Below are 10,622 nucleotides of genomic sequence, written 5' to 3' on the forward strand. Positions count from 1 at the left end.
CCGGCGGTCCTGCGCGCTCGGCGGTGGCATCTCCATGGGGATGGCCGGTGCGCTCTAAGGTGAGAGGGGCGCGTCCGGGCGGTTGGGAGGCAGGAGGGGGGACGGCCACGTGTCCCTGCGCGCCGGGCCGGAGGCGGGGGACGGGCCCCGCGCCTGGGGCTGTGAGGGGACACGTGGTCGCAGAGCCGGCTGCCGGGCCCCGACCCTGGTGATGGCTGCCCTCTGGGGGCCTAGTTTCCCCCGTGAAGCGGGGCGCGGATCCCCGGGCCCTGTGCGGCCCCCCTCGCAGCGGCGCGGCCCGTCCTGCCCGCGATGGCCCCGGCTCAGGGAGGGCGGCCCGGGCTGGAAGGGACCGGGTTTCACCTCTTCCGAACCACGTCAGTGTTTTGAGCCGGAAGCTGGTAGGAAGGCCCGTGGTGTCTTCGACCGCTATTCTTTTTTAAGACGCATGTGGCAAGCCCGGCAGCAGGTGCAGGGCTCGGGCTCCCATCGCTCCCTCACTTCTGTCAGGACGAGGCACACCGTCTTGCCTCGTTGTCCTGGGATTCGGTACCTCTTCGTTTTCGCGGGCAGAGGAAGTGACCCGACCGAGAAGCCGGCCGGGGTCGCCCGGGCTCAGAGAGCCATGCAGTCACGGGGGTCGTGAATTCTCAGTTCGCTGCGCCCTGGGATTGTCCGTTCAGGGAGGCTTTGACGCGGTGATCGAAGAAGAGCCCAGACTATGCAGGATTGCGGTGCGGGCGAACAGACGCTCGTGTAGGAGGCAGCCCGAAGGTCTTCCACGGAAAGCTGAGCTCGGTGGCCCGAGAGTACCAAATGGCTGGGGAGCGAGCCGAGGGAGTGCCCGGAGGACAAAGGACGGGCCGAGTGTCCTTCAGCCCGAAATCGGGCGTAATTTGTAGACTTGTGGAGCGTTTTCTGTTCGTTTAAATTAAGCTCTTGCGGTACATCCCAGTTGGCAGGAAAGAATTTCGAGGCAGGAAGTGCTAGCTTGTGTCTGTTGGGTCGGCACTCTGAGTAACCTGGCGGCACAGAGGTGTCTCCATATTGTGAGTTATGAAAACGAGCCTCTCGAAGGCACCCAGTAGCGCCGTGTTGTAAAGTCACAAAACTCCCCAGCCTTCGGGGCTGGGTCTGTCACCCAGCGAACCAGTGCGGGGTGTCTTACGGGCCAGAATGGGCTTGCTGTCCCCTCAGTCCCTCGCCGTCCCCTGGGGCTGCTTTAGGTTTACGCTGAAGCTTGACAGTGCCCAGAAGTCACATTCCCTTAGCTCAGGCCTTCCAGCAAGTGCTGCCACGCATGGGTTTGGATTTATGGCAGGCCCGTCCCCCTGGGCCTCTCATAGTGTCCCATGCCACAGCGAAGGTGGCCCCGAACCATGGCCTGGCCTCCGCACCGTAGGTGGCAGGCACTGAAGTGGGTCGCACACTGAAAGCAAAGTCTCCCGCCTGGCAGACCTCAAGAAGGGACAGTCAGTACTTCTGTGGTCACTCCTTTACCAGTGTCCCGTTTCGTGAAGGCCAAGGAGGGCGGCTCACATTGTGACGAGCTTTGTTTCTGCTTATTCGTAATTCACGACCGCTTCTTGGTATTTGTTATTCGTGTGCAGTTAGCCAAAAATTACATCCCTGTGATTGTTGTCGGTAGCTAAGCAAGTATTTGGGTGCTCGTGAGGACAGAAGAGACTGCCAGGGTTGTGCCCCCTGGGCAGGAGGCAACACAGACTCCAGACTGCCGATCGCAGGTCTGATGCAGCAATTCTGGAACATCTTCTTGATACGGCGATCGCACTTTTTAAACATGTGCCCAGCCCGAAAATAAACTAGCATAAAAGTTTGTTCATAAAGGTTTTAGGAAACTTAAGAGCACCCAGTAAGTTGAGCCCTAAGACCCGTTCTACGATGCCTTTTCGTCACTAAAAAATTGTTCTGTGCAAGACTTAGTGAAAGTAGGAGATGTCAAGATGTTTCTATGGTGCCTTGGAATGTTTAGTGTCTCGCCACTTTAAGCTTCTAGAAGCCTAAAGCGTCTCTGAAGTCAGGTAAACCGACTAGTAGAACAGTTTTTCCATATCCGTAAACTAAGTGAAGATTCTGAAACCGACTTTCTGCAGGTTTTTTAGGCTGAATACTTGAGATGCTTATTCTGAGATGTGCAGTGCTGCGTGTGGACTTGGAGTGCGTGGCTTGAAAAAGTCTAGAGTTGAATCTGTGCTGTCCCCGGATGGTGTGGCGGTTCGGGAGTCCCGGGAGGGACTTCCATCTGGAGGAATGCGACCCCCGACCCAGCGCGGAGGGGGCTTCCTGCGTGCGCAGTCCCGTCTGACCTCTGTCTGTGTTCCTAGGTGGTCGGCCAGCCCTGTGTTCGTCAGCCTTTCCGCTGCAGCACCCAGGGCGCGCGCCGCCTCAGGGGGACTTGGAATCCCGGAGAGTTGCCTTCGTGAAAAGCTGGCAACAATTTCTTTCAATCCCATCACTTAGTTTCCCATGTAAGTATTCGCTGTTGCCGCAGGTGGTTGTTAGGAATTCCTGAATATTGCAGTGGCTTCTGAGTGAATTTCTCTCCACCCCGTTTGCAGTGTGTCGCGTACCAGAGGGACAGCAAGAAACCATGAACAACCTCAGCAATGCAGAGTTTGACTGCCATTTCCTCGATGAAGGCTTTACAGCCAAGGACATTCTGGACCAAAAAATCAATGAAGTCTCCTCTTCCGTACGTACACCGAGTCCTTGCTGGCACGCAGCTGAGAGGACGCCGGGTGGACGCCGGGCAGAGTGCTGGGGGCTTAAGGAAATGTCGCGGAGCCTGCCTGTCTTATCAGGGAGTTGAGGATTCTAGCTGCGGGTCACCAGGCGGTGACAGGGCTGTGCCCGTCAGGGGCAGCAGTAGAAAGATGAGGGTGCATTGAGAATGACGGGAAACAAGGGGGGCTGTGCAGGGGTGCAGTTCCTGCAACCACGCCTTTCTGCAGGACGACAAGGACGCCTTCTATGTCGCGGACCTGGGGGACGTTCTGAAGAAACACCTGAGATGGCTAAAAGCCCTGCCCCGCGTCACCCCCTTTTACGCGGTGAAGTGCAACGACAGCAGAGCCGTCGTGAAGGCCCTGGCTGCCGTCGGGACGGGGTTTGACTGCGCCAGCAAGGTGAGCGAGAGCAGAGGGCCGCGGAGCAGCGCTGGGGCGTGGCGCTGGCGCTCCCAGCGGGCCAGATCCAGATCGAGCAGGGTCGTGTCTTTCTGGGGCCGTAGATGGGGGGGGGTTCTGTTTCTTTCCTTGATGAGCCGCGTCTGTTTAATGCGTGACCTTGTCTTTCTCAGACCGAAATCCAGTTGGTGCAGAGTCTCGGGGTGCCTCCGGAGAGGATCATCTATGCAAATCCTTGTAAACAAGTGTCTCAGATTAAGTACGCTGCCAATAATGGAGTCCAGATGATGACTTTTGACAGTGAAGTTGAGTTGATGAAAGTTGCCAGAGCTCATCCAAAGGCAAAGTGAGTTACTCTGCATATTGTCAACTCCGATTTCCAGTTTTGAGATTTCTGTACTTTCAGTAATATATATGTGTGCTGGGTCAGAGGCAAAGTAGAAAATCTGGAAACTTCTTGAGTGAAACCAGATGAGGCTCAAACCATAGGCCATCAGCCGCAATTCTTGCTGGTTTAACCGTGACCGGAAGCGGTCTTCTCTGTCCTTGGAAATTTGATATGATCTTCTTGCTTCTAGGTTGGTTTTGCGGATTGCGACCGATGACTCCAAAGCAGTCTGTCGCCTCAGCGTTAAATTTGGTGCCACGCTCAAAACCAGCAGGCTGCTCTTGGAACGGGCAAGAGAGCTAAATATTGATGTCGTCGGTGTCAGGTGAGCTCAGGGTGGTGGCCTAGCACCGTGACCAGCGCACCATTCCTAGGTCTCCATAAACTGTTCATTGCAGAAATAGCAAGAAGTCTATGTTGTCCTTTCTTTGCCCCAGCTTCCACGTGGGAAGTGGCTGTACCGACCCTGAGACCTTCGTGCAGGCCATCTCCGATGCCCGCTGTGTCTTTGACATGGGAGTGAGTATATCAGACCCGGGGGTGGGGGGAGGAGGGGGCAGGGCTAACAGTGACTAGAGACTTCATTCTAGACTTAACCTTCTGCAGAAGTCCTCCATGTTCTAGACCTTAAACCTGTCTGCCGCCTACAAGCTCCCAGACTGCGTATCCCTCTGACTACTCGATGAACTGACTTTTCTTGCTCTAGGTGGAGGTCGGTTTCAGCATGTACCTACTCGACATTGGGGGCGGCTTTCCTGGGTCTGAGGATGCGAAGCTCAGATTTGAGGAGGTAAATTGATAACCAGTATTCACAGCTGGCTTGGCAAGTCCCACTCCGGACTGTTTTAAAACCTTAAGTGTTTTTTAATTAATCAAAAGAAATTGCACAAACATAAAAATGATGTTTTGTTATTACATTTTCAGTAAGATGTGTGCTGTTTAAAATTGTATTTAATATCCTTCGCTTTGTTAGCTAAAATGAGTGCGTTTCCCCCAGATCTTGGAAAAGAGTTGATTGTGTTACAAAATGCTGGCTAGGGAGAGTGAGCATGCTGACGTCAGGACATCAGTACCTCAGATGTGCTTTTTCTAGATTCTGGGTTTTTCTTCATTTTAATTGTTTAGTCACTTAAGAAGTTAAAGTGGACGTATTAATTGGACAGCTACAAGGTGGTTGAGTTTGTGAAATAGGTCCAGCTTGTAAAAGTTTTATGAGCTAGCCAGAGTAGTGTCATCCTATTGGCATGTGTTTGGTAGATGAAGGTATTTCGGCACCTTGGCATTTCTAGGCAATAATACATTTATAGGATCACTTGATAGAATTGTAATCCATAACATAAAGGATACGGGAGGGTCCAGAGGGGAATCTAGATGAAACCACAGGGACACAGGCTGCCGCTGCCGGCTCCCCAGCCCCCCTGCCGATGGCCGCTCTCATGTTGATGTCGCATCACAGAGCGCTGGAGTCTGCCCTTCCAGGTGAGCCCCCTTGATGACGACCGTGTGTCGCTCCCCTAGATCACCAGCGTCATCAACCCCGCGCTGGACAAGTACTTCCCGGTGGACTCGGGCGTGCGGGTCATAGCTGAGCCCGGCAGATACTACGTGGCGTCGGCGTTCACGCTCGCGGTGAACATCATCGCCAAAAAGCTCGTCGTAAAGGAGCAGACAGGCTCTGATGGTGCGTAGAAAGGGTGAGTCCGTGCATGCGGGACCGTACGCGGGTACAGACGTGGTGATTGAGGCCAGTCTGCCTTTCCAGATGAGGAGGAGCCGAGTGAACGGACCTTCATGTACTACGTGAATGACGGGGTCTACGGGTCATTTAACTGCATCCTTTACGATCACGCGCACGTGAAGCCCCTGCTGCAGAAGGTGCCTTTTCTTTAAGTTTATTCATTTTGAGAGAGAGCGTGTGGGAGGGGCGGGGAGGGGGGAGAGAATTCCCAGCATGGGGCTTGAGCCCCTGAACCTGCGCAATCATGACCTGAGCCGAAATCCAGTCGGAGACGTTTATTGACTGAGGCCCCCAGGCGCCCCTGTACCTTTTGAATATGGTCTCTACAACAGTTAAGATGTTTGGTCCTAACAAGCGTTGACTAGGTATAGTTTCCTCTCTTTAATGCAGAGACCCAAACCAGATGAGAAGTATTATTCAACCAGCATCTGGGGACCGACATGTGACGGCCTTGATCGCATCGTTGAGCGCTGTGACTTGCCCGAGATGCACGTGGGCGATTGGATGCTCTTTGAAAACATGGGTGCTTACACTGTAGCTGCTGCCTCCACTTTCAACGGGTTTCAGAGGCCGACCATCCACTACGTGATGTCGGGGCCAACATGGTAAGTGACCAGAGTCCGTGTGGACATGCGTGTGGTTCTCGTGAGAACAGATGTCTTGGGTTTTTTTTTTTTTAATTTTGTTTTGAGAGAGTGAGACAGAGCGTGAGTGGGGAGGGAGAGAGAGAAGGAAGGACTCTCAGAATCTGAGCAGGCTCCAGGCTCTAAGCAAGCATTCAGCACAGAGCCCGATGTGGGGCTCGAACACACCATGAGATCATGACCTGAGCCGAAGTCAGACGCTTAACCAGCTGAACCCCCCAGGTGCCCCTGTTCTGTGTAGATTTAAACACTAACAACGTTTTAAAACACCATTTTCTGCCCATTTAAGGATATATGCTTGAGAAAATTTGGAAGACACAAATGGAAGGGAAATCTTAATACTGATTTATATTTTCTGTCACCTTTTTACAAAGGTATAATTTTCCAAAAAGAGCACTGAGGGTATTTCCGTTTAACTAGACTGAACAGACGTGTGTGGCCCATTGGTTCCCTCTTCTCGAAAGAGCGGTTCTCAGGAACCGCTCGCCTTCGGAGCACACTGAGTTGCTTCCTGACCACACAGTGACCGAGGACGCAAACAGGCTCACGCAGACCCGGGTGGCTCAGGGTCTCTGACTGTCGCTTCTGTCTCAGGCAACTGATGCAGCAGATCCAGAACCACGACTTCCCGCCCGGGGTGGAGGAGCAGGACGTGAGCACGCTGCCCGTGTCGTGCGCCCAGGAGAGCGGCATGAAGCGCCCCCCGGCCGCCTGCGCCTCGGCCAGTGTCAACGTGTAGGCGCCCCCACCCCTGGCCGCTGCCGGCCTCGAGTTTATAGCCTGAATTAAGGGGTTTGGGGGGACCATTTAATTTAATTACCGCTAGGTTGGAAATGTCTCTAAGTAGGGTTGGCACGGACACAGCGATATGGAAGACTAGGAGAGGGGGTCACTTATCTGTGTTCCTATGGAAACTATTTGAATATTTGTTTTATATGGATTTTTATTCACTTTTCAAACGTGCTACTAAAGCGCGCCCCTCGGCCGCTGAGCAAGCGTTTGTAGCTTGGGCGGCGGCGGGACGGGCCGAAGGCTTAGAGCTGTGACCTGTTACCCAAATAAAGTATCTTGAAATAATCGGGCTTTGGGGGATTTTTCAGTGTGTCCATTGCAAATGGCTCGCCCTGGGTGGGTTTTGTCCGTGGGAACGGACGTTTTGTCCTGCTGCCAAGAAAGTCATCCCAGAAGACCCTGGAACTGGTGGTTTTCAGTATTTTGAAAGTCCATCAAAATGCCTTCCTCTTTACTTCAAGTGAGCGAGTTTTGTGTAAAGCAGGCTGTGGGTTTGCGTACAGAACGGCGGGTCCAGCCCACGCGCATAGGCGGGAGAAGCTGTGCCCTTGGCTGCCGACCCGGGTCGTGGCTGGTGGAAGGAGGGCCCGGGGCCCTTGGCCGGCTGACTGCGTGTCAGGGCTTGTGCCAAGGGAAGGAGGGCCCGTGGAGCCCCCTGCGCACCGCTGCGTTCGGGACCGGCCTTTCCCTCCCCCCGGTGTCTTCTCTCCGGGGACAAGCCGTAGCTCTAAGTTAGGACTGTGGTACCACATTGGGCAGTCGGGTTACTTTAATAAATGCAACAGCGATTTTCCTGTGGTGTAGAGTTCTGCCGCCTTTGATCTTGTCCACTGGTTTTCATGTTCTCTTCCTCACCGCGTGCCCCTCCTGCCCAAAAAGGACATGTAACCCCCAAGATGGGAAAGGCGGGTCCCTGCGGCAGCCCGAGAGGAAGGCAGGCCTGGTTCTGGTGAACCACTGGGCCGCACTGCGCATGCGGCTAGAGGTGCACGGGAAGACCAGAGACGGTCCGGGTGGGAAGGTTGTGGCTCCTCTCCGGAGTCTGAAGCCGAACCCTCCAGCTTCTGCTGTGTGAACACATTTGCTGAAGGATTTGAGGGGGTGACTTTCCGAAAAAGCCGCCTTCCCCCAAGATCCCAGTTCCACACGGACACTGTCACTGTCATTGCCAAGTTACCTCTTCCTTGGCTGCACAGCCGGACTTGGGCTGGCTCGTCACTGGCTCTGCCCTCCCTAGCCCGGAGGATGTGTTTCAGTTGTCAGATGGGGGTCCTCAGGGGCTGCGGTCCGGGGCGAGGGCAGGGAGACACCTCTTAATATCAGCACTTTGTCTCCTGGCTCCCCAGGCCGCTCAGAACAGGGGAATCGGTGGAGGCCTCAGAGCCTCGGGGCTGGAGGGCGTCGCGGCCTGGCCTGGGCCCAGCGGCCTTCTCCGGTCATGACCGCCAGGAGGAGGCAGGTGAGTGCAGGCAGAGGATGGAGCTCTGGGCGCCGGGTGTATGTGAACAACTCCCAGACCCTCTCGCGCCCCAGCAGGCCGCACGGGGAGTAAAGCTGGCGCTGGCCGGTCGTTCACAGAAACTGGACGTTTCTAGACTTGCGGCGTGATGATGGTGGCTCTGGGCCTCCACCGAGGCGGCAGGTGGATTTTCCGTCCTGAAGGTGCTGGACAGCAGACAGGCCCTCTGTGGGGAGGGACCCATCCCAGCCTGGCAGGCCCTGCAATCCGCTCACTCAGGGCGCGTCTTAGAAACCCAGCTGGCCGGGCCCACGGCAGACTCGAGACAGGTGGGTGGCATGCGGACACTGGGCCACCGCCTGGACGAGGCAAGAGTCTCCCCAGCTCCCTCCATACACCACGGGACGCGCTAGGTGGGGTTGTAATGGGTCAGACCGCCAAATGACAGGACATCTGAGGTCAAACCTCTGTCTTCGTACTGGAAGCGCTCCGGAAAATAAAGGACAATAGGATGTAGGCAGGACATGAATCCGGGTTCACAGAAACAGCCTATGGGCATGAGATTCCCAAGCGCAAGAGATGCCCAGGTGGGCAGAAGCAAGGGTGTCCTAGGTCTGGCTAAGCACGTGCACCGACACACTAGACGGAAAGGGAGTCATGGGGACAATCTCTGTGGAGGCAACCTGGCCCCGTGAAAAATCAGCCCGCTACCTCGCCCGGCAGTTCTAGGAATCTTCTGACGGAGACCCTCTTACGGGCTTTTCACAGTGCATTGTAGCAGCACGTGTTGGACACAAACCCACGGGTCTGAGAGGGCCCCGAAGGTCAGCGGACCGGGACCGAGGCTGCCGGAAGGAAGGACGCAGACGGGGAGCTGCGAGGGCCCAGCTCCGAGCAAGAGCGAGCAGGGCGGGGGGCAGCCTGCCGCTGTGGAAAAGCCAACCCGAGCCAAACACCCACCCGGCCTGACGTGTGCACCCACATGGGCGGATGGAGGAGCCGAGGAACCGCTGGTGGCAGAATCGGGGCGGAGACTGACTGCACAGGCACGTGTGCACATGTCTGTGTGACTGACTTTAAAGAAACCACAAGTCTCCCTGGTGAGGGAAGAGGCTCCGAAATGAATGGCTCAAGTCTCGGCTGTGGACAGAGGCAGGTCACGTGACTCCCATGTCCACTTGGCGCTTTCCCTAACCTACAAATACATGGTGGAACATGAAGCCCAGAGCAACCAAGTGACTCGTGCAAGGGAAGTCAGCGAGTCCAGAGGATCTAAGGGTAAATAGGTCTCTGCTTCCCCGGCCAGCCTGGCTCCTGGTCACTTACTGAAGAAAAAAGAGCGATGGCGGGAATGAGCCGCCTCTTTCCCAGCAAAGGTGGGGACGCGGCTCCTGGCTCCGGCTCTCTCAGCCCCTTCCCCGTCTGTGGCGGCAGCACCTGTGACTCTGGGGCCCTGCTCACCCTGCTCAGGTGGGCACCTGGAGCTGCGTAGACGCGGCCCCACCGTGGCCTCTCCCCCTGGAAGGGAGGCAGGCTTTCGAGTCCATTAACGAAGCTCAGAATTTGGTGCACGGAGTGAAAACACCTGAGAAACCCTCTCTGCTGTTTCCGGGAGGAGGTGTTTGCGGTCCTCCCCGCTAATTCGAGAATGGGGAAGGTCATGACCAGAGGTGGCCTGGGAGGGGCCCGGGCCCCCAAGGCTTCTGACCTGCCCCGGGGACTGTGCACACTCTGCTTGCCGGCTGGATGAGGAGCATTGCCCAACTCAACAAATAAAACCATAAACATATATTTGTTGTTTATCTGAAGTTCAAATTTAACGGGGCCACACAATCTAAAGGCCTCCCGAGTCCTGGGTATCAGGAGCCCAGCCTTAGCCTCTGTACCCTGTGTGGCCCACGCAGAAAGGTGCTCCTCTGAGTCTCTGTCCCCTTATCTGTCCAGTGGAACGAGGACAGAAAGCTATATAGAGCAGGCCCAAGCGGCTCTGAAATGGGGCTGGAGGCCTTGGGGACCCGCACACCCAAGCCTGAGACAGCCCTCCCGGCCGCAGCCACCAGGGGGCAGCAGTGCCTCGTGTTTGAGGCTCCTCCGCCCAGCTGAGTGCTGAGATGGAGCTGTCATTCAGTCATTCAACAAACGCTTGACCAAGGTCTCTGAAGAACGCTGGCAGACGGAGGGCCATGGGAACAGAAGCATGCTCCGGCGCAGAAGGAGGTCCAGGGCTGGCCTGGACTTTGAGGCTGGGGCTTTGAGGAAGGGGCTCTCGGCAGCCTGGTCCACAGCCAGCCCATGGTGAAGCCCATCCCCCTGCCCATCCCCCTGCCCATCCCCAGCCCCTCCTGCCTCACACCACGGCAGGCCCCGTGAACAGCTGGTGGGGCCCTGCAGCTTGACCTTGCTGCCCCAGCCTGTCCGGAGTCCGGTAACACCCCCGGCCACCCACTGAGGTGAC

The 10,622-nt window shown here is 56.0% G+C and overlaps 1 protein-coding gene and 1 non-coding gene across 2 annotated transcripts; both read left to right on the plus strand.

Annotated features, from left to right (window-relative positions):
• ODC1 (ornithine decarboxylase 1) lies at positions 1-6,994 on the plus strand. Its single transcript, XM_029938307.1, has 12 exons — positions 1-59; positions 2,346-2,489; positions 2,580-2,713; positions 2,973-3,146; positions 3,320-3,492; positions 3,725-3,859; positions 3,972-4,053; positions 4,241-4,324; positions 5,053-5,215; positions 5,297-5,409; positions 5,663-5,877; positions 6,511-6,994. The coding sequence occupies exons 3-12, from the start codon at positions 2,612-2,614 to the stop codon at positions 6,653-6,655; spliced, it is 1,386 nt and encodes a 461-aa protein (XP_029794167.1). The 5' UTR covers positions 1-59; positions 2,346-2,489; positions 2,580-2,611; the 3' UTR covers positions 6,656-6,994.
• Positions 1,299-1,432, plus strand: LOC115290975. The gene has a single exon (XR_003908342.1). It is a non-coding gene; the product is annotated as a small nucleolar RNA SNORA42/SNORA80 family (small nucleolar RNA).
• Positions 6,995-10,622: the final 3,628 nt, after the last annotated feature.

The sequence above is a fragment of the Suricata suricatta genome, chromosome 4 (assembly GCF_006229205.1).
Source record: "Suricata suricatta isolate VVHF042 chromosome 4, meerkat_22Aug2017_6uvM2_HiC, whole genome shotgun sequence".
In the NCBI taxonomy this organism is placed as follows: domain Eukaryota; kingdom Metazoa; phylum Chordata; class Mammalia; order Carnivora; family Herpestidae; genus Suricata; species Suricata suricatta.

Bases quoted from the DNA above. Each gene is read 5' to 3' on its own strand.
- ODC1 (XM_029938307.1), top strand. From the start codon at position 2,612: ATGAACAACCTCAGCAATGCAGAGTTTGACTGCCATTTCCTCGATGAA. The intron at 3,493-3,724 runs GTGAGTTACTCT...TCTTGCTTCTAG, and splicing joins AGAGCTCATCCAAAGGCAAA to GTTGGTTTTGCGGATTGCGA. The intron at 5,410-5,662 runs GTGCCTTTTCTT...TCTTTAATGCAG, and splicing joins TGAAGCCCCTGCTGCAGAAG to AGACCCAAACCAGATGAGAA.